This window comes from Sarcophilus harrisii, chromosome 4 (assembly GCF_902635505.1).
Source record: "Sarcophilus harrisii chromosome 4, mSarHar1.11, whole genome shotgun sequence".
Lineage (NCBI taxonomy): Eukaryota > Metazoa > Chordata > Mammalia > Dasyuromorphia > Dasyuridae > Sarcophilus > Sarcophilus harrisii.
In genome coordinates this window covers 319,466,924-319,489,860 of record NC_045429.1, presented here as the reverse complement: position 1 = coordinate 319,489,860, position 22,937 = coordinate 319,466,924, and the positions used below count along the sequence as shown (strand labels likewise).

Here is a 22,937-nt window from a genome sequence, read left to right as displayed (position 1 = left end):
TTTGCAATAAGACTTTTGGAACATCCTCTATAAAGCTTTTAATATTTACAAAATGCTTTATGTAAACTTGATCCTTATGTACCCTGTAAAGTATTATTAAATTCTTCCATTTTTAAGAAAAACAAAATTGATAAGTTAAATAATTTGCTCATGATCATATCTGAGGAAGACTTTAAAATTAGGCTCTGTGTGGCATCTGAAAAAAAAATTTAAATATTGGGCGACATAATGAGTATTCCACCTGTACATAGGTCTCTTGAATTTAATTAATTACATTATATTTGCCTTCAAATACAATTACTAACTGACTCAAGTCCATTTTAATTGGAGGCAACACTAATGTAGCAGTAGCAGGGAATACACGATTACATTCTGCTGGCTGCAGTGGGTCCTAACTACAAGAAGGATATAACAATTTTCAATATGTCATCTCAGTGGAGGAAGCTTCTTCTCAACAAAGCCAATCTCAACCCATTTGCAATTTAGCCCTTAGAAATCTGACTGTGAGACTCAAAGGGGTTCCATGACTTGTCCATAGTCACACAACTAGAACAGTGCTATCTGTGGTAAGATTTCACAGAACCACAGAATATGAGAGCCGAAGGGAACAACAGCAGGCCAAGTCGAATGCCTGCACCAAAAGATTCCTCATTTAAACATACCCCGAAGTGGTCATCCAACCTCTGCCTGAAACTTCCAAGGAAGGGAAACTCACAGGTGGTGCAGTGGATAGAGCACCAGACAGGGAGTCAGGAGGACTTGAGTTCAAATGTGGACTCAGACATTTACTCATTGTGTTACCCTGGGTAAGTCATTTAACTGTGGTTGCCTAAAAAAAACAAAACAAAAACAAAAAAAGGAAACCTACCATCTCTTGCCCTTTCTCCTTCAGGACACTTCTAATTTTTCTTGATAACTCATCTAAAACATTTTCTATCTAGTACTTTTAGTTTCTGCCCTTTGAGGCCAAGCAGAATAAATAAAATCTCTCCTCCACAAAGTAGGCCTTCAAATATTTGAAGTTTCCTCAGGCTAAAAAGCCCTAGTTCCTTCAAATAATACTCATATGACATATACTTGACTCTTCCCCAACCTGGCTGCCCTCCTGGTGATAAATTTCATACTAATGAATGAATGCAGGCATTTTCATTCTAACTTTTTGGTCTAAGGACCTTTACACTCTCTTAAAAGAAAATTGGTTTTAAAAAACAAATTTGTAATTGTTATCATTTTTTAAAATTCTGGGTTCCAAATTCCTTCCTCACCCCCTCTCAAAGCCTTCTCCCATCCACTAAGAAGGCAAGCAAATGATATCAAATATACATGTGAAATCACTCAAAATGAAATCACTTCATGTCACAAAAAATAAAAATAGAGCATGAAAATTATACTTTAATTTGCACTCAGAGTTCATCAGTTCTGGAGGTGGATAGCATTTTTTTCATCATGAGTTCTTTAGAATTATTTTGGATCACTGAATTGATCATAACTGTCAAGTCTTTCACAGTTGATCATCATCACAACATTGCTATTACTGTACACAATAACCTCCCAGTTATTCTCCTTTCACATTGTATCAGTTCAAATAGATCTTGCTACATTTTTTTTCTGAAACCATTTCCCTTATCATTTCTTCTACCATAATAGTACTTTACCACAATAAATTAGTCATTTACCAATTGATGACTATTCCCTCAATTCCCAATTCTTTGCCACCACAAAAAAAGGGCTGGCACAAATATCTATGTCCATTTCTTTTAATTTTGATCTCTTTGGGATACAGATCTAGTAATGGTACTGTTAGATCAAAGAGTATACACAGTATTACATACCTTTAGGTATGGTTCTAAATTGTTCTTTAGAATGTTTGGACCAGTTTACAACTCCACCAAAAGCTTATTAGTATACCTATTTTCCCTCACCTTCTCCAGCATTTGTCATTTCTGATAGGTGTGAGGTAATACTGTAATGGGCCAGACCTCTGTACTTGAAACAAGGAGTCTTACAAGGTGTTAAATCAGTGGAATTGATGAGACAATTGTTATCTGGTTTACCATGGTGATTAATAGTTCTCCAGTTCAGTATGACTGATTTAATCTTACAACAAATAATGGTTCCCTAGTGATATAATGATTGGTTTATACTCGATGTAGAGCACATAAGCTGGGACAAACTCAGCCAGACAGATTCATTCCACCTCCCACCTTGTGGTGACTGGAGGCTGGAGCACAAGCCCCAGCCTCAGAGAGACATTCCATCTTTGATCAGACTCCTGGTGGCTCTCCTTCATTTCTCCACTGAAACCAAGTCCTATCTGAAGGACCTCCAGAAAGCTGGCCAGGCCCCAAGTGAAGGAGACAGCCTTTGAAGGAGATAATAAAGAATTTGGGCTTTATCTCTGGCTATTCTTATGATGATTACTCTGCTGAAACGAAGGCTGGTCCCAAGACTTCCAGAAAACCAACCAGAACACTACACAATACCTCAGAATTATTTTAATTTGCCTTTTCTTTAGACAATAATGATTTAGAGCATTTTTTTTTTTCATCTGATTATAGACAGCTTTGCTTTCTTCTTTTGAAAACTGTCCTTTAACCATTTATTATTAGGGAATGACTAATTCTCTCCCCTCCCCCCCTCAAACAGCTGGGGCTAAGTGACTTGCTCAGGGTCACACGGCCAGGAATAGTTAAGTTTCTGAGGCCAGATTTGAACTCAGGCCCTCCTGACTTCAGGGCTAGTGTTCTATCCATTAGACCAACTAGCTGTCCCATGACTCTAAATTTTTTTTAAAAAAATTAACTTAGCTTCCCATATATTTGAGAAACAAGATCTTTATCAGATATAAAAATTTTTGACACTTCATTGTCTATGGTACCTTTTAGCAAATTGTAGTTTCCCAGATTATCTCTTTTAATTAAGTCTATTTTTGCTTTGCCTGCTATCTCTGTCTTTTTTACTTTGGCTGAAGCAAAACGGATTCAACTCCAGCCCTTAATTTTAGTTCTGTTTTTCTGTTCCCAAGTTATGTCTCTTGTAAACAACATATTGTTGGATTCTGATTTCTAATCTATTCTGCTATCTGTCTCTGTTTTACAGGTGAGCTTATCCCATTCACATTCACAGCAATAACTGTGTATTTTCCTCTAGTCTGTTTTCTTCTGTTTATCCTTCTCTATTTTTATCCTATCCCTCCTCAAAAATCTGTTTTGTTTCTGAATACAGCCTGACTTAATCCATCTTTCCTTTTATCACTCTCACCCACTCCATCTTGTAAATCTTTCCCCTCCCATTTTTGTAATGGATAAGACAAGATTTCTATAACCATTTGAGTGGGTATCTATATCCTTCCTTCTTTGAACCAATTCTGATGAATGAGGGTCAAGCATTGCCTGCCCACCCCTTCCATTATAAAAGCTCATCCTTATGTGTGTGCCTTTTATCTGAGAAAATTTTCCTTATTCTACCTTTCCCTATTCCCTATTCCCAATGCATTCTGCATTCTTACCTCCCTCCTTTTTTGGAGATCATTCCAACATAACTGAATCACATTCCTACCCTTTGTCTTATGTAGATTCCTTCTAACTGTTCTAATAATGGTTTTCTTATATCATTCTCATTTCTTTTCCCAATTTTTCCTCTACCACCTTATCTTTTGCTTTACTTTTTCCAGGAATTCTTGTTGGGCTTGGGTCCAATTAGCATATTTCCTCAAGGCTTCTGTTGTAGCTGTTTTCACATTGCTGTCTTCCTCTTCCACCTTTCTTCCTTGCCACCGTCATAGTTTTTTTTTTTTTTTTTTTTTTAATATTTAAGGTTTTTAATTGTTATTGTTATTTGCTTTTTTCCCCCAATCTATTTCTTCACTTTGAACTTTATATTAAAGTTGGGTTCAACTCACCTGGGGACAGGAATGCTCTGACCTAAGCTTTAGACATTTTTGTGCTGCTATTTTCAGAGCTAGTTCTAAAGGTCTACAAGATTTCACTACTTCCAGGATGGTGTGACAGTGTGTTTAGTGCTCTCTTGGTCTGTGCTCTAGTCATTACCCAAGAAGAACTCTTGCTCCTGTGTAGCCACAAGAGCTAGTGCTCCTCTTCATCTTGGAACTGCAAGGAGGACCTCTGCTTTCTTGTGACCAACCATAAGTGTTCCTTGCAATTGTGATTCAGAATTGCATATGGACAATAGAGTTGCCAATCAGCATCAGCTGTACCCAATGCCAACAGAGAATCCCCTGTGATCTCTTTCTGACCAGTTGCCTGACTCATTTACCATCTCTGGAATACTGCTGCTATTGCAGTCCCTTCCTGGTCACAGATCTCTTCTCTTGACTTCCTAAGCTGTCTTAGGCTGGAAGAATATCTCACTGACCTTTTGTTAGCTATGATATTCCAAAATTTGATTTGAAGAATTATTTTTAAATTATTTGGTGGGAATGTTAGAAGACTTCAATTGTTGCCAGTTCTTTACCTCCACATTATATTCTGATAACATTTAAAAAATATTTATAAATTTGGAATACAAGTTTTTGCGAGGGTGAATGCTAAAAATTATTTTTGCATGTATTTTGAAAAATAAAAAGCTATTATTTAAAAAAATTAAAAATGTATAATTCTTTTAAAAAGACAATAATATATACCCATGTAATGTTATAATGGTAAATGTAATTTACATGTTAACATGAATAAAGTTTTAATGAAAAAATAATGAGAAGAATGGTATTGCTTTTCATATTTTTGTAGACTTCTTTAATATCTGGATTAACAAAACACAATTGGATTTATCTCTGTTTCTGCAATCAATATATTTCAATGTTGCTTTGGTTTAAGTAAACAAAGAAAATTTGGCCTCCCACCAATGTGTAGTTGAAAAGGAGTATTTTAAAAGGAAAATAATGTCTTAGTACTATTGTAAAAATAATTTCCAATTCATGGATTCTCTTGAAAGTCTCTGGAACCTCCAGGGGGCTTGCAGACCATATTTTGGGAATCATTACATTATACCATGCTGACTCTACTCTGTTATATATACTTGGGGAAAAACCTTTTCTGATAAAAATACTAAGCAGGTCTGACAGCAGTTAAGGAGGCCTCATTTGGCCCATTAAGGGCCCAGTGCAGATACCCAGAAACTAGACAAGTTCTGTGTACCAAAAGCTATATTTAATGAGTTTGGGGTAAAAAGTTCCCTTAGCTTTGTTTTGAAAACAAATAATTTTGTTATTGTTTGATATTGTGGAGGATATTGAGAAGAAAACCTAATAACTTTGCTTGTTTTATTGTAGTGCTGCTGGTATCTTTTCTTCTCAGCTTATCTTCATTCTCACAAGGGAAGAACAGGAGCTACATGCTTTGCTCATGCTTGAACATTTTATTTACCTGCCCCCCTCCCCCACTTACTGAGATTCTATTTGAGCTCATTTCCTAATGGCTAAGAAACTCCCAGTCCTTCTTATTCTCCCAAACACCAAAAAACTAGACTCTGCTCTCCAACCTTGTTGACCTCTCTCTCTCATGAGCCTACTCCCATAGATACTTTCTGTATGTCCATTCCTTACACTATATTCTATCTCCACCTCCATCACCCATCCTCTTTTCATTTTCTGGCCTTCTTTGAGACTTGGATAATGATGTGTCCTTGGTTACCCTTTGTTACAAGTTGTACCTATCCAAATTTATGATCTAATCCAGAGTCTGGTGGCTTTTTCTCCATTGTTTCCCAGGATAATTTCCAGCCTTTCTCAATGAATTCAGTGCCTGGCTCAGTCTCTCTCTATTCCAACCTTTCTCTTATGGCAAGGAATCTCAACATATGTGTTCAAACTCCCACAAAGGCACTACCCTAACCTCTCAGTTTCTCAATCTTCTCAATCCTTATTACCTTCACTCACCTACATAAAGTTATGCTCACATATTTATCTTGCCACCGTCCATAAATATTTCACTTCTATGAGTAAGAACTCTGAAATTCCTTTGTTATTTTATCTTTTCCTAAAATTATTTTCATGTTCACCACAAGCTCTGATCCCTCCACATCTCAGAGTTTTTCTAGGTCATCTCCCTTGTCTACAAGTACTTCCAACTCTTTTTTTTTTCCCCACATAATTCCCCTTCATGCCCTCCAAAGTCCAATTATAATGGTCTATTTTGATGGTGTTTAGTTGTTTTTCAGTCATGTTCAACTCTTTGCAATCTCATCTAGAGTTTTCTTGGCAAAATAAAAAAAATCTAGGAATGGTTTGCCATTTCTTTCTCCAACTCATGTGGCAGATGAGGAAACTAAGGCAAAGAGTTAAGTGACCCTTGCTTAGGGTCACACAGCAACTTGAATTCAAGAAGATGAGTATTCCTGACTCCAGGCTGGGGAGCTCTATGCACTATGGCCCCAGCTAGCTGACCAACTTACTATTCCTCAAACATGATGTTCCATTTTGGTCTCTAGGGCTCTGCAATGGCTCTGTCTCATGTATGGAATGCATTCTTTCCTCAACCCTTCTAAAAATTCATGGTTTCCTTCAAAACTCACTTCAAAACAGTTTTTGCACAAAATATTTCCTGATCTACCCTAGTGCCCTCCTTTCACAAATTAACTTGTATTAATTTTGTACATTTTGTATAGACTAATTATGCTCTGTATTTACGAATATAGGTACATGTTGTTTTCCCAGTTAAATTATAAATTACTTGAGGGCAAAGACTATTTCATTTTGGCTTTTGGATCTCCAGTGATTAGTACTCTGTCTATCATAGAGTAGGTGATTTATAAATACTTATTGATTGAAAAAAACACGAGTTTTGCAGACTTGTTCGATACCACAAGTTCAGGTCTTCAGACATTTATGCTCAGTTCTGTTGTATGCTACTTACTTCTCATAGGTTAGTAGCTTATAAATGCATTTATAAAAAACAAAAACTTTCACCAATAAATATAACTTGTCAATTTGCAATTATAAATATGCCATAATTTCCCACTTAATTAAGTCAGCTAATGAAGAAATGGTGTGATGGAAGTCATCAGAGAAATGAGCTACCAGAAAAGGTGGGTTGGCAATATGGCATCAGTGAAGAATGGGACGGGCCTCCTACAACACAGATTATCTACACCAAAGGTGATGAACACATGACCAGACAAAACCTAATTAAAATGTAATTGGGAAATGTTTTAGCCAAATAAAATTTTAAAATGCAACATAATGTTAATATGTGGTTTTCTAAGTCAATGAGGTCTACTGTACAAACTGCTAAAAAAAAAAAAATCTGCATAAAGATGTTGTGTTTGACAAAACCAGTGGAACTGCTTATGTAGCAGTTCTGTTCTGAAAGGCATCAGAACTGTGATCAAGTGATTATTTAGGGTTTCAGAGTATTGAGAGTGAAATATCCCTAGTTTCTCTTGGCAAGAAAATAGGGAACTATAGGTACAGAATGAGGCATATGATGTCAGACATGGTCAAAGTATTGATGCATTTATTAAAGTATTTAATAAATACTAAGCACTGTGCTAAACATTGGGGATATAAGAAAAAAAATTAAAATAATCTATATCTCTAGAGAGACAATATACAAACAATTATATGCAAATATACACATGTGTATATGTATGTATTTCTCTCTTTTTCTTTTTTTTTTTTTTTTTTGCCGAGGCATTTGGGGTTAAGTGACTTGCGCAGGGTCACACAGCTAGGAAGTGTTAAGTGTCTGAGGCCATATTTGAACTCGGGTCCTCCTGACTTCAGGGCTCGTGCTCTATCCACTACACCATCTAGCAGCCCCTTATTTCTCTCTTTCTTTCCCCCTCCCCCTTCTCTTTTCCTCCTCCCCCCTTCTCGACCTTTTCTCTCTCTCTCTGATAGAGACAGAGATACAACTAAAATCTGGACTTTATGACTTCCATTACACAACACTCCATCCACTTTTGCTGCTCTGAAACTGGCTCAGTGCTCACCTGCATTGGGCAAGGAACTGTACTAGAGACAGAGTAAGACCATGTTATCATCCTAGCCTTTACCAATCAGAGAACAAGCTAGAAAACTCTAGACCTGCTAAGGAGTTGAGTCGCTATGCTATCAGTAAGCAAAGAAAGGTAAAGGTTACTGGACCATGGGCTAGGATTATGGGTACAAATTTGGGACACTTTTTGTCTGCATAGCATCTCTTCTTAGACACAAGACTGCTGTTAATAAGAAAATTATGGTAGTATTGAAGGAACAGAAAGTCAAGGACTTAATCTTATTTGATCATTCTCACATATAGGAATTCCCTCTTCATCCCAGCTTCTCTTCCCTATCCTCTCTCTCAACAAATTATTAACAATAATTAGTTAAGGTTTGCAGAGTGAGTTTTATGTACTATCTCTCAATGCTACCAACTCTAAGATTTAGGTGCTCTTAGTACCCCAATTTTACAGATGAAGAGGCTGAATGGTTGCAGGATTCATTTATGGTCACAAAGCTTACAAAGTCAGAGCCAAGATCTGAACTGAAATCTACTTCTAATGCAATGATTTCTCCCAAAGACAGATTTGGCTTTTATGCCCTCCTCCAAAATAAAAAAAGAATTAGGATTAATCTGTATTGAAATTGATGAAGAAAGCAGGAAAGTAATCAATATTTCAAGGCATTCATAGGTTTTTCTCATTTCATGGCTAGAGGCAGCTGGTGACAGTGGATAGAGCACTAGAGTCTGAAAGACTTGGGTTTAAATCTGGTCTCATGCTTAATTTCTGTGCTCTGCCTCAATTTTCTCATCTATAAAATGGGAGCTAATAGCATGTACCTCCCAGGGTTGTTATGAGGACTGAATGAGATAATATTTGTAAAGTGATTAGTGCAGTGCCTAAAACACAGGAAATACTTAATGCTTGTTTCTTCCTTCCTTGCAGGGAATAAATAGACAAATGAATGAATTAAGTGTGTATTAAATATTCTTTCCTCCCACTCAATATCCAGAGTAGACTCACATGCTCTAAGCCCCTAGCTAGAACAATCTCCACAGACCCATCCCCAAATTTAGTTCCTTCCCTGTCTAATCTCACATTACTTATGAGACGCTCAATAGACTCATTCTTGGGACAAATGTCCAGAAGCTGAAATATAATGTCTCAGGAGGCTCAGCCTTAGGCTTTTTTCCATTGTATCCTGGGGACCTCAAGGTGTCCTCCAGTATGGGGTAAGGCTTTCCCCTCTATTATACTACATTTCCACAAATACAGGTATGAGGAACCTTTTGGGATTTTATCTTTCTGTCCCAAACTACCAGCAGACTCTCCTACAGTTGTTCCTCAAAGTTCCCAGTTTGAGAATAAGGGATGAGGGGTAGCTAGGTGGCACAACGCATAGAACACTGACCCTCGAGTCAGGAGGTCCTGAGTTCAAATTCAGCCTCAGACATTTTCTAGCTGGGTGATTCCGGGTAAATTGCTTACCAGTGATGGCCCCAAGGGGATACACACACACACACACACACACACACACACACACACACACAATTAGAGACTAAAGCAATGACACAGTAGCAATTTATAGACAGAAGGCTCTTCTCAGTGGTAATACATTCAGTTCGAATAGAAGGACATGGAACAGTTATAGGACAAACATATTCTTTGAGGATTTAGTGGTTTGGAGGAAAATAAAGAGAAATGTCCCAAGATTCTGGAGCTATACCAGTGCAAAGGTAGAGACTTTTGTTTCATGTCGTTCTCTTCAGAGAGATCCCCTGTATTATATATATATATATATATCTTACCCACAAATCCCAGGGGCCAGAAAGTCCAATTTTGAATGTATGTTACAAAATGGTAACAAAAAGGACATTTCATCTTTTCCCATCTCAGGGAATGAGGGAGTCCCTCTCTTCCCCCACTCCACTGTGCAGGAGACACAGTACATTCTCCACATGCTGGTTATATGTCTATGCATGTAAGTTCACAGCTGTGGGACTTCCCAGGGGAGCTTCCTCTTTCTGAGCCTCAGTTCCTTCACCAATAGTAAAGAGAAGTGGGGTTCAGTTCATACAAGACTTTCCATAATATTCAATTACATTCAAATATCTATCCTAGTTTGAACTGTTCCCCAATTAAAAGGCACCCCCCTTTTTGATTCCATTTCTTGTCATCACAAAATTTGCTGCTATAAATATATTTGTACATATATAGGATTTTTTCCTTTTTCTCTGATTTCTTTGAGGCACAAGTAAGGGTTGCTGGAGCTAGTTAGCCTGTGGCTACTCACAAGGGCCAATTGTTAGATTTCCAGTGTGAGCATTTATATCTCTCAAATCAGCAAACACTGCAAATCAGGCTTTGGTTTATTGTTTTGTTGATTGTTTTATGCTTTAAAAAGAAACAGAGAAAATGTTAATAAGTCAGATTAAACTTAAAAATACAAGGCACCACATATTTTTTCAGGAAAGCAGATTGTTAAACATTTAAAAGTATGCTCCCAAGAATATTGACCTAGCAGTGATATCATTGGGTCAAAGAGCATGCACAGTTCAGTAACTTTTTTGCATAATTCCAATTGCTTTCCAGAATGGTTAGACAGATTATTCTTAGTTCTACCAATGAGAGGTAGGGGTAGGGAGACCAGAGCTAGGCTTTTAAAACTGCTGGACAGCATTCAATATACCAATAGAAGAATTCCCATGGCATTTCTTCAGTGCAAAGCAGCTGGTAGGAGGGAGGTACAGGTGGAGCTGTCCAGGAAATTCATGCTCACTCTAAATCTTGAGATACATCAAATCCAGCTGTCACGATTGATTGTATCTGGAAGTGGTCATGGTAATTTGGAATCGGGAGGCCTGGGTTTAATCCTAGTTGTTCTACTTACTGGCTATATGTTATCTGATCTTAGGATACATACTTCACTTCTCAACCTTGGATTTTCCATCTGTAAAATGGAGACAATAATGTTTGCTCTCTACCTCAAAATTGCTGAGAGGACAAATGAAAAAAAAATGTCAAGCACTTTGTAAGTCCTAAAGTGCTATAGAAATGTAATTTATTATTACCAGATCCTTTTCAATTCTTCCTATCCTAGTGAATCTACTGCTAATTGTGCCCTTTCTCAAATTTCTTCACACCTACTTTACTCCTTCCCTCTCCTTTTATCTAACTGATCTATACCCAATCCTTTCTAGTCAATCTAGAATCTTCAAGATTTGGCAGTACATACTACTGGAAGCTGGATTGGATAAGGAATCAGCACATGAAAATTCTCCTTCCCTAGATAATGGATCTGTTCTTTACAATGTCATTCTTCTGCTGGTTTAACATCTCAGAGAAACAGATTTCTCTAGAGGTGGCCAGCTAATCCTGGTTCTCTGCTGAGGTGAACAAATCACTTCATCTCTCAAAGTTTCTGATTTTCCATATGTAAAATGGGGACAACTGCTAATTATCCTCTCTCTCAGCTCAGTTTCCTCATCTGTAAACTAACAGGTTTGACGCAATGGCCTCTAAGATCTCTTCCAGTTCTAAACCAGTGATACTTTGAATTTAGAAAAAGAACAGCGGCCTCTTTAAGATGAGCCCTTTCTGAGAGACCAAGGGATTATATTGTATGAGCAGCTTACAGGAAGAGGGATAGGAGAACATACAAATAAATATAGGTCAAACTCTGTTACAGTGAGCTCAAGGGCATAGTCAACTCTGATCACAATAGATTTCAATAAAGAGTCCATTAAGCATTACCCACAGCCTTTGGATTTTTTGGGGTTCAACATTTGACACTGCACTAATTATCAATCACAATGGGATCAAACCTGCAGGAGTCTTACAGAGAGGGTAAAAGGCCAATAGCTCCATTTTCCTTCAGTTCAAACCATTCCCTTTTCTTCCTGTATCCTTCTCCTTTTAATCACAAAGAATGAGACAAGTTATTGCATCTGGGAGAGCAGAAATCTCAGAGATGGATGGGGATACTTTCTGAATCCAGATACTTTGAGGTGAAGTATTCTCTCTTATGCCTAGGGTCAACATTTAACAAAATCTAGCTTCTTCTCTGCTTATTAAGAGGCCTACTGCTGTCTGGCAGCAATCAAGTTAAGACTAATTTACACTATAATACACAATACATTCAAAATAGATATGTGACCTGATTATTAAAGATCATATCATTAAAACTGGAAAGGAAGTAAATCAAGTATTTTTCATAGCTATGGGTAGTGGGAAATTTTTACTCAAACTTATGGCAGCAATTATATGAGCTAAAATGGACAATTTTGATAGAATAAAATGGAAAAGTTTTTGTACAAGAAAAACTAACATCTAGCATAAGAGAAGTCAACTGAGAAAAATATTTCTATCAATAACTCTGATAAGGGTTTGATATCCATTTCATACATTTTTAAACAATAAAAGTATGTAAGTCCAAAAGCCATTTCCCAATAGATAAGTAGTCAAATGAGATGAACAAACTTCAAAATAAATTACAATTAACAACTATATGAATGTTTCAAATCACAAACAATAAGAGTAGAGAACAACAACAAAAACTCAACCATTGTACATAAAAAATTGACAAAAATGACAAAAACCGGGAATAATCAATAGAAAGTTGTAGAAAGGCAAGCATATTTAACATTTGGTGGGCAAACTCATCAACTGCTACAAATGCTCTGGAAAACTATTTGGCATGCTGCAAATAGTGACTAAATATCCATGCCCTTTCTCAAGAGATTTGATTTGCTAAGAATATATTCCCTATGGAAGAATTGACTGGGGGAACTAAATAAATTGTGGTTAATTAACATAACTACTATTACTGTGTTGTAAGAAACATGATGAATATTGACAAGTTTGGAAAGACTCACACAAACTGATACAAAGTGAAATAAGCAGCAAAGAAAACAACACATAAAGGAGTATAAAAAATGTAAATAGAAAAAACCATCACCAGAAAATAAATGAAACTGAATGTTGCAAAAAAGAACAAACCTGCCTCAGGAAGAAATATGAGAACACATTTCCCTTCCCTCCTTCACAAAAGCTGGGATCCACACACATAGAACATAGCATTTTTTTCTATGTTGGTCAAATTTGCTAAATCTCCCTCTCACCACATTTTTTTTTTTTTTTAAAGTTTTTGTTATAAGAGGCTGCTTTCTAGAAAAAAGAAAAGGATATACAGAGGAAAGAAAGCAATATAAAAACAAAAGATCAATCTATTAAAAAAAAAAAGCTTACTGCTCAATTCAATCACTCTGAGGACCTTGACCCTAATAAGAATATGCCCAGAAACCCTAAATCAGAAATTCTTAACTTTTTTTATGTCAAAGATCCATTTGACAGCCTGATGAAGTCTATGAACTTCTTTGTAGAATCACGTTTTAAAAGAATAAAATGAAATACATAGGATTGTAAAGGTTTCTGGTAATCTTGAAATCATTAAATTTGTATGTTTATACATATATAAATTTCATGGATCCCTAAACCATAAATGCTAGATAAACATCCTATTCACATGTGTATTCTTTAAAGATTCTACTAGTATTCTACACTGAGTAAGAAGGCACTTTTTTGGTAAAAGAACTAGAATTTCTTGGTTCTCATTATAGTTTCAAGGTCTAACATTTGAAGGAAAAGAAAAAAAGAATTTGGAAAGTGATGTGAATTGCTCTCAGACAAAGACCCCTTGAGAGAATCATAAAGGGATGTCTTCAGGCACTTCTGAAAATAAGTGCAATTAACTTCTTCTTTAGGCACTATCTAGAGTCTTTTCTGCCCCATAGATTCTACCTAATAAGATCGTTCCTTTATCATTCCCGTTCCTCTTTTCTTTGTTGGACCTAAGAATAGGCCTATGGAAGGGGAAACAAACAAAAATTGGAAGAGACAAGTAGTATACGCCTCTGTGTTGGAATGAAGACCCTGGCAAATTATCTCCAAGATCTGTTTTACCTTTATCCTCACAGCAGCACAGCAGTGGTAGTGCCCATCCCAATATCCTTACCAGTTCATCAATCCCTGAGAAGGTGTGGTTGGCATTATCCAAGGAATAGATCAATTGGTAGACCCCATCATTGGTCTCGCTGTTTCCATAGAAACCAACTCCCACTGCAGCACTATGAATAAGGACCAAAATAAAAATTAGAGGTAAGGGGAAGGAGAATGGAAAGGAGAGAACCTGTTTCTAGGCTATGTCTTACCACTGGACCCAGGTAACTCCAGAGGAGAAAGCAAGGCTGGTGACTTTGTACAACCTACCCTTGCTTATTAAATCCAATTTACTTGCATATCATGTATCACTTCCCTGATGTCATGGTCCTCTTAAAGAACAAAAGACAAATAACAACCTCTTTGGGAAGGAGTACCAGCTGCTCCACTGGGGACTCAACTGGAACTAGCCAGTTGGGCAACACAGCTCCCTGTAGTCTTTTCTTTTCTTTCTTCTTTCTCTTCCCTTCCCTCTGTTCACACAGGGTTAGGGTTATCATACCCTTACCTCTGGAATGTAAACATTGATCACTGAAACCTCGAAAGATATCTTTGGCTTTAAGAACTAGAACCCAAATAACTCTAGTTCTCACTGACTAACTAACAATAGGTCCCAGGTTAAGCCCCACTTTGTTATCCCTGATTGGCTGAGTCAATGTAAAAAGCACGTCTCTGTTTAGGCTAGAAACCCTGAGGATCTTCCCTTCCCAGGCTCACACACATACTCACTTTTTTTCTTGGACTAGATAAAAGAAGCCATTCTTGGCCACATTTCTTAGCTAATCTTAATCACTGAATGGCCTGTTGCCTCAGTCAAAGGGAGACCTGTTAAGAATCCTTAGCTCTAAGAGTCCAATATCTCCCACTGCATCCAAGGCCGTCTCCACTCATCCTGATCTATATCTGGCCACTGGACCTAGATAACTCTGGAGGGGAAAGTAAGGCTGGGATTTTGCACAGCCCTTTCTCACTTCCATCCAATTTACTTGTACCTCATGACATCCCTGATGTCATGGTCCTTTTTGAGAAGAAAGGACAAATAACAACAGCAAACTTCCTACAGTAGACATTTTCGTTTCCTTCTTTGGCATAGGTTTTTTTTTAAAAAAGAAATAAGAGTTTGTAAGGGAGTTCCCTATGCAACCACACTAATTTTTTTTTATGCCTCCCTAATTGGGATTTCCCTCAATTAATGTCACTGTTTCACCATTTAAGATTTCCATTCCTCCCATCCCATATTTCCCACTGATCCAAATTGTGTTATATTTCAAAGTTGAAAAGGAACTTAAAAGATTGATTCCCAAAGCAGTAACCCTCCCTATAACATTCCTTGTTATAAGAGATAGCCAGCCTTTACTTGAATACTGTGGGTAATGAAGAATTTGCCCTTTCATTAGCCATCACCATTGTTGGCCAAGTTCTATTAGAATGGTCTTCCTTACCCAGTGAGCTGAAACATACCTGATGTCTTTTAGGTGATATCCTTGAAATAGCTGATGACAAACTCCACATCCCCCTAAATATTTATGAATATGTAAAATCTCTTTCCTTCTCTGGCTTCGTTTCCTCATATATAAAATGCTAAGATTAGACCAGAATTATCTCAAAGGTCCCTTCAACTTGTGGAGTTAGGATTGAAATGCGTCACCTGACTTAGTCCAACATTCTTTTCACTGTACCAAGTTACTTTCTTGATGTTTGTTACCAAAGGGAAACTAGATGGCACAGTATTCGGAATCAGAAGGAACCAAGTTCAAATTTCACCTCAGATACTTACTTATGTGATCCTTATTGTGCCTCAGTTTCCTCATTTGTAAAATGAGAATAACAACAGTACTTATCTCCCAAAGGTGTTGTGAGGATCAAATGAGAAATTATTTACAAAGCACTTTGAAACCTTAATGCACAATATTAACACTAGTCATTACTAGTGTTAAAGAGAACAATATTTCCTGATATCAATGTTTAAGGGCACCAGATATTCTTAAAAGGCATTAAAAATTCTAAATGGTGACCCTACTCCCTATTATTACTAAATGTGTGGTACTTCATTAACCTTTTGGGAAGAACCTCTGTAGACACCAACTGATCTGCAATCAGAAAAACTCATAGAAGGCCCAGAAACAAAGGGTCTTCCTACTATCCAGTGATGAAAGGGATGGGGAAGCAGAGTATTCAGCATTAAAATCTCAAATTTCTACCCTTTCATCCAAAGCATCTTGAAAGAACTGACTAATGCATTAAAAGGTATTGATCCACTCTGAAGATGAAATTGATTCTGGGATAAAATCTGGCTTTGTTTTGATCCCACTGTCCAAGAACAGCATTCAGAAGAAAGAAAAGGGAACACGTAGGAGTAGAGGTCAGAAAAGCAACTAACCCGGAGATAGCTGCCCAGTGAATAATCTGTTCAGCGTAGTGCCAGACTGATTATTTTAGAGAGCCCTTGCTGGTGGTTTTTGCTTAGGGTTGACAAAACCCAAGCCAACTGTGGAATGACCCATCCTTCCTGATTAATGAAGTCCAATCTTCATTCTACTCTCAGCTGACTTTCCAGACTTTGTCCTTTATTGAATTTCTCAGTTTTAACACTACTCCTCACTTGCATTCTCACCCTGAAACTTTCCAGGAACAATGACCTGCTCCTCTTGTAGCATTCTCAATCTGAAATAGTCTTCTGCTATTCTAGTCCCATTTTCCCTTCTCCCATTGATGAACTCCTGATTCTGGAAGAGGCCCAAGCTGGCTAACCTTTGCTTTCTGGACATCAGCACCAAGCTTGGGGCTTCCTTCTCTCCCCACCCCCTTTCTAGCTCTCTTTGGTGGGTTGCCTTTCTTCTTCAGAATGTAAGCTCCCTGAGGGCAGGGACTGGCTTTCTTATTGTACCCACTTGTACCTGGCACAAAGTATGCATTAAATAAGTGTTGGATGCCTGATCACTAAAGTTAAAAAACCCCAAATGGGGTCCCAAAGAGTCAGACCCAACTGAAGGTGAACAGCAACCAGCCTCATCATGAGGGGATCCTGGCAGGAGTCTGGGTGGGAAGAGCCCCTAAGGTGGAATCGGGCACCTCCTGGCCACGCCTGCCTGACTCAGATGGCTGCCAACCAAAACCCAAAGGTGACAGAGGAGCCCTGGCCCGCAGAGGCCTTTCCCCCCTCTTCTGGGCCGGGACACTCACCAGCAGATGAGACCAGCCACCACGGAGGTCCAGGTGATGCAGGAGGATCTGGGCTGCTTGGTCTGCACCTCCTCATCCTGGTTGCAGCAGCACAAGCAAATCAGGTAGGCTGTGATGAAGATCAAGTTCAGGCCCAGGCAGATGCCAGCCACGAGCCCCAGTAACAGCAGGGACTGAAAGAGAGTCACAACAAGGGCTCAGGTTTTAGCGAGGGGCAGCGAGGCTTGTGGAGGGCTATCCCTCAGGTAGGTGGGTGAGGCAGTCATTGCTACATCCATTTCTACATAAGAAAGCAATCCTCTGTGTGGAGGGGAGAGTCGTGAACCAGACTTCACCAGATGATTGAGAATTATCTCAATTCAGCTGATTTCCTTTGTAATTCCACACATTTTGTCTTAGGCAATGGTCATTATCCTGAATATGCTTTGTACATGGTTGTTTGCATATTGTCTCTTCCATTAGACTACGAAGTCCTTGAGAGGACTGTCTTGTGCCTTCCTTCGTAGCCCTGGCACAGGAATGCACATGGTAGGTGCCTAATAAATGTTTAAGGACTGGCTGAGAAGGGGTATAGTTTCACTGGACTTCTAGAGTGACTCATCATCATCATCATCATCATCATCATCATCATCATCAAAGCGAAGAATCCCCAAGGTGTGGTGACAGTCAACAAGCATTTATTAAGTGCCTACTATGTGTCACTTATTATACTAGGGGCTAAGGTTACAAAGAAAGGCAAAGACAGTTCTTTCTTCTGTTACATCTTTTGTACCTTAAGAATCAAATTCTTTAATAGGTCATTAGTTTTGTTTAACATCATTACATAATTTTGCGGATCACAACATAGTATTTTCATATTTTTTGGTGTTTTTTGCTTGCATTTTGTTTTCTTTCTCATTTTTTTCCTTTTTGATCTGATTTTTCTTGTGCAGCACATTTGTGGAAATATGTATAAGAATTGTACTTGTTTAACATGTACTGGATTACTTCCATCTAGGGAAGGGGTGGGGGGAAAGGGAAAGAAAAAATTTAGAGCACAAGATTTTGTAAGGGTGAATGTTGAAAATTATCCATGTATATATTTTGTTTTTTTGTTTGTTTGTTTGTTTGTTTTTTTAATAGCCTTTTATTTACAGGATATATACATGGGTAACTTTACAGCATTAACAATTGCCAAACCTCTTGTTCCAATTTTTCACCTCTTACCCCCCCACCCCCTCCCCTAGATGGCAGGATGACCAGTAGATGTTAAATATATTAAAATATAACTTAGATACACAATAAGTATACATGACCAAAATGTTATTTTGATGTCATGTATATATTTTGAAAACTAAAAGCTTTAATAAAAACCAAAATAAAATTCCTACAGATTAAAAAAAAAAAAAACACTTGCATATTACATTTTAAAAGAATGAACAAAATGAAAGATAGCTTAAGGGAAGACTCTGTAGATGATAAGGAAAGTGTGGGTCTTTTTATGAAAGACAGTTTGTTGACACATTCAAGGAGCTGACATTCTAATGGGGTAGTGGAACTGCACATAACTAGGCACTTAGAAGACACATACATGGCCAATGTCAAAGTCAGAACTCAAACTTTTCTTCTGACTTCCAACCTAGAGTTCTTTCCACCAGGGCATGAGATAAATTGCCACAACACAAGCAGGAAGAAAACAAATATTTATTTTTTTATTAAAGCTTTTTATTTTCAAAACATATGCATGGGTAATTTTTCAACATTGACTCTTGCAAAACCTTATGTTCCAAAATTTCCCCTCCTTTCCCCCACCCCCTAGATGGCAGGTAGACCAATACATGTTAAATATTTTACAATATATGTATACAGTTATACAGCTATCTTATTGCACAAGAAAAATCAGATCAAGAAGGAGAAAAAAACTGAGAAAGAAAACAAAATGCAAACAAATAATAACAGAGAGAGTGAGAATGCAATGTTGTGGCCCACACTCATTTCCCACAGTCCTCTCTCTGCTGTAGATGGCTCTCTTCAACATTGAACAATTGGAACTGGTTTGAATCATCTCATTGAAGAGAGTCACATCCATCAAAATTGATCATCCTATAATCTTGTTGTTGCCATGTACAATGACCTGGTTCTGCTCATTTCACTTAGCATCAATTCATCTAAGTCTCTCCAGGTCTCTCTGAAATCTTGGGGAACAAATATTTATTAAGAGTTATTATGTGCTTGGTATTGTACTTTGTACTGTGATCCAGGAAATAAGGGGGCCTTTTTGCCCTTGAAAGAGATGAAGGAAGAAGGAAGGAAACCAAACTATTAATAAGTATTCAACAAGCACTTATTGAGTACCTATTGTATGCAAAGCTTTGTGCAAGGCTTTGAGGTAGATATAAAAAAACAAAACCATAACCCAAACCAGATATGATGATCTCCATTTCTTAGAAATTTATGATATATAGCTGAGGCAGCCAGATACAGACAGGAAACATTTAAGCTACTCTACTAAGTCACTGTATGTGTGATACAGACAGTATGTGATAAGAGTTTAGAAAATGGAAAAATCACTGTGTGCTTGAATAATCACAGGTCTCCTGGAAGATGAGCTGGTCCTTGACTGGGTGATCACTGGGTAAGAGGAGGACAGGATTACTTTTCTCTCACAGTCAGTGATCAAGCACACATTCTTATAAAAAGTCCTAATACCTAAAACTCTTGGGCTGTGGGCTGACTCACAGAGCAGAAGGCAGTCCTTGAGATCCCATGAGACTCATGGTTCAGTCTGATATTATTCAAATATCACAGCATGTAATTCAATAAGCATTTAGTGAGTGAATGCTATGTATCTGACACTATGGTAGGCATTGGGAATGCAGAAACCATTTAGTCTAACTCCATTTTATAGAAAAGGAAACAGAGGCCCAGAGAAAGGAATTTATTTGCTTTAATTTTTTTACTTTTTTAAAACTTCAATATTTTATTTTTGTCCAATTACATGCAAAAACAATTGTTAACATTCATTAAAAAAATTTTTTGAGGTCCAAATTCTCTTCTCCTCCCCAAAATTCCTCACTGACAAAGCAAACAATTTAATATATTATACATGCAAAATATATTTCCATATTAGTCATAATTGTGAAAGAAAACATAGACAAAAAAAAAATCAACCACAGAAAAACAGTTCAAAAAAGTATGTATGTTACAATCTGTATTCAGCTCCATCAGTTCTTTCTCTGGGAATGGAGAGCATTTTTCATCACTAGTCCTTTGGAATTATCTCAGACTACTGTGTGGATGAGAATAGCAAAGTCATTCACAATGAATCATTGTACTATATTGTGGGTTACTGTATGCATTGTACTCCTGGTTCTGCTCACTTCACTTTGTATCAGTCCATAGAGTCATTAACTTCTTCTTGCCCAATTGTAATTTTTATGGAATTATTTTCTTCAATAAGCTTTTGTACCTCTTTTCTCCATTTGGCCAATTCTGTTTTTTAAGGAGTACTCTTCTGGGAAGTTTTGCACATCTTTTACCATTTGGCCAATTGTTTTTTTAGGTGTTATAGTCTTTAGTATTTGTACTTGTGATTGTGTTTGTGTATTTATCTCCTCCTTTACCATGCTGTTGACTCTTCTTTTATGATTTTCTTGCATTTCATTTCTTTCCCCAATTTTTTTTCTACTATGCCCATTTGATATTTAAAATCCTTTTTGAGCTCTTCCAAGAACTCTTTTTCAGCCTGAGATTAATTCACATTTTCTTTGAGGATTTGGATATAGTTGTTTTGACAGTTTTTTTCAGCATTTGTTTTGACATTCTCTGACATGATAGTAACCCAATTGGACAAGTTCTTTGTTGCTATTGTTGGCTTGTTTTCCAGCTTATTTCTTGGCTTTTAACTTTATGTTAAAGTTGGGTTCAATTGAGGTAGAGGGACACTGTTCCAAGATTCAGCTCTTTTGCTGTAGAGTCTAAGTTTTTAGATCTAAGGAGAGGTGTGGCCATTGCTCATCTGGCCTGTGCTCTAGTCTGTGACCACAACCACTCTTTTTTTTACCCTGGAATGTAACCAGGGTCCTCCTAGACTCTTCCTTGCCCTGAAACTGCAACTGAAAACCACATATAAGTAATGTAATAGAGCCCTGCTCCCAGTAGCAGCAAGAAATCCCCTGTAATTCCCTTTTAGTCAGTTGTCTGACCTACAAATTTTCTATGGGCTGAGAGCTTTAGAAACCAATTCAGTCATCTACCAAGACTTGCTGCTGACTTGCTGAGGCTTTGTCTCTATTCCACTTTTACCTCAGTGAAATAGATTGTCTAAGTTGTATTGGGTGGATTCTGCCGTTTCAGAATTCATTTTGAAGCATTATTTTAAAATTGTTTGGAGGGGAATTTGAGAGAACTCAAGTGTGTTTCACCACTTTGGGTCACCATCTCCCCACCTCCCGTCCCTACTGATTTACTTAAAGTCAAATCATACACTGTCCTTTTATTTCTATTATTATACTTTTGGCTTAAAAAAATTTATTGTATTTTTAACTCATGGAACAAAACAAGCATTTCCACAACAGTATAATAAAAAAGATGATTGCACATGAAACTGTACATTTACTATGTACAACTTGTGATTCTCTCCAAATATACAACAAAATTATCATGTGAATTTCTTTTTCTTCCCTCTAATTCCCCACCCTAGAAATGGTTATGTTAGATTCATATAGTAGGTGTGTGTCTGTGTACAGATATCTACATATACATGCATGTATATGTATTTATACATATAAATAATTATTCTATACAGCTATCAGTTCCTTCTCTAGACCTAGTATCTGTCTTCACATGTCCTTTATTTTTAATTTGTGTATTTATTATAATAAAAATGATTTAGTTTCTCAAAGTTGTTTTTAAAATAATGTTGTTGTTATTATATACAATGTTCTCTTAGTTCTGCTCACTTTGCTCTTCATCATCCCTATCTCCATTTCTTACAGTACATGGAACACAGCAACCTATAAGCCATGTCACCAAGTCACTAACAATGAACAGCAAAATATATCAACAATTAAATGAATTCTTGTCCTTTTGGGCAGGAGGTATAATCTGGTTACCTCAGCAACAGGTCATTTCCTCTGGCCTGCTCAAAACTCAAATACTTAATCTAGAGTGTTGTTACTATGATGAGGGCCCCTGAGTAAGTCCTCCTTCTTGCTACTGCCCCCAGCTACCTCCAAACTCTAACAATACCAGATGGACAGCATCTGGCATCAAGTCTAAGTACCTGCCAGCTGGAATTGGGCTAGTCTCCAACTGGCCACATGGACCTGGGGGCTTACCATATGCCCAGCAACACTCCTTGGTCCAACAACACCGCAGCCTTCCATTCTGTGCATGGGCTCGTTCAGCTTCAGGGAAGATTGTATATGGGGAGAAAGGTGCTCCTTTCTAATGCTAATCAAAAAGCCAATAGCATAGATTGCATTTCTATCCAGGGAATATTTTGACTATTGGGAACAGATAGAGAGTATCTAGCCAGAGAATATCTGACTAGTAGATACTCTCCTTATTTTCAGTGACCTCTCAGTTTAATGAGGGAAGGAAGAATGGACATACTGATGGATAAAAACAAAACAGTAATACAAATAACAGAAATATCAGTCAGCTTCTCTCCGCTCTAAATAACTTCTCTGAAAAGCTTAAAAGGTCGGTATGATCCCATCAGAAACTCCTCCTTCCTCTCTCTCCCCAAGGCATCCTCAACAACAAAGGAAATCATAGAATCTCTCTATTCAATCATTTCTTCTAAATCAGGGGATCCATGAATTTGGATGTTGGGG

The 22,937-nt window shown here is 37.5% G+C and overlaps 1 protein-coding gene across 1 annotated transcript in view; it reads right to left on the bottom strand.

Annotated features, from left to right (window-relative positions):
- TTYH2 (tweety family member 2) overlaps positions 1 to 22,937 on the bottom strand; it is an 82,207-nt gene that overhangs the window by 45,187 nt on the left and 14,083 nt on the right. The window contains exons 2-3 of the mRNA XM_003768550.3: positions 17,119 to 17,291; positions 13,952 to 14,063 (exon numbers count right to left, since the gene is read on the bottom strand). Coding sequence (XP_003768598.1) covers positions 13,952 to 14,063; positions 17,119 to 17,291 — 285 coding nt within the window. The remainder of the gene's footprint in view (positions 1 to 13,951; positions 14,064 to 17,118; positions 17,292 to 22,937) is intronic.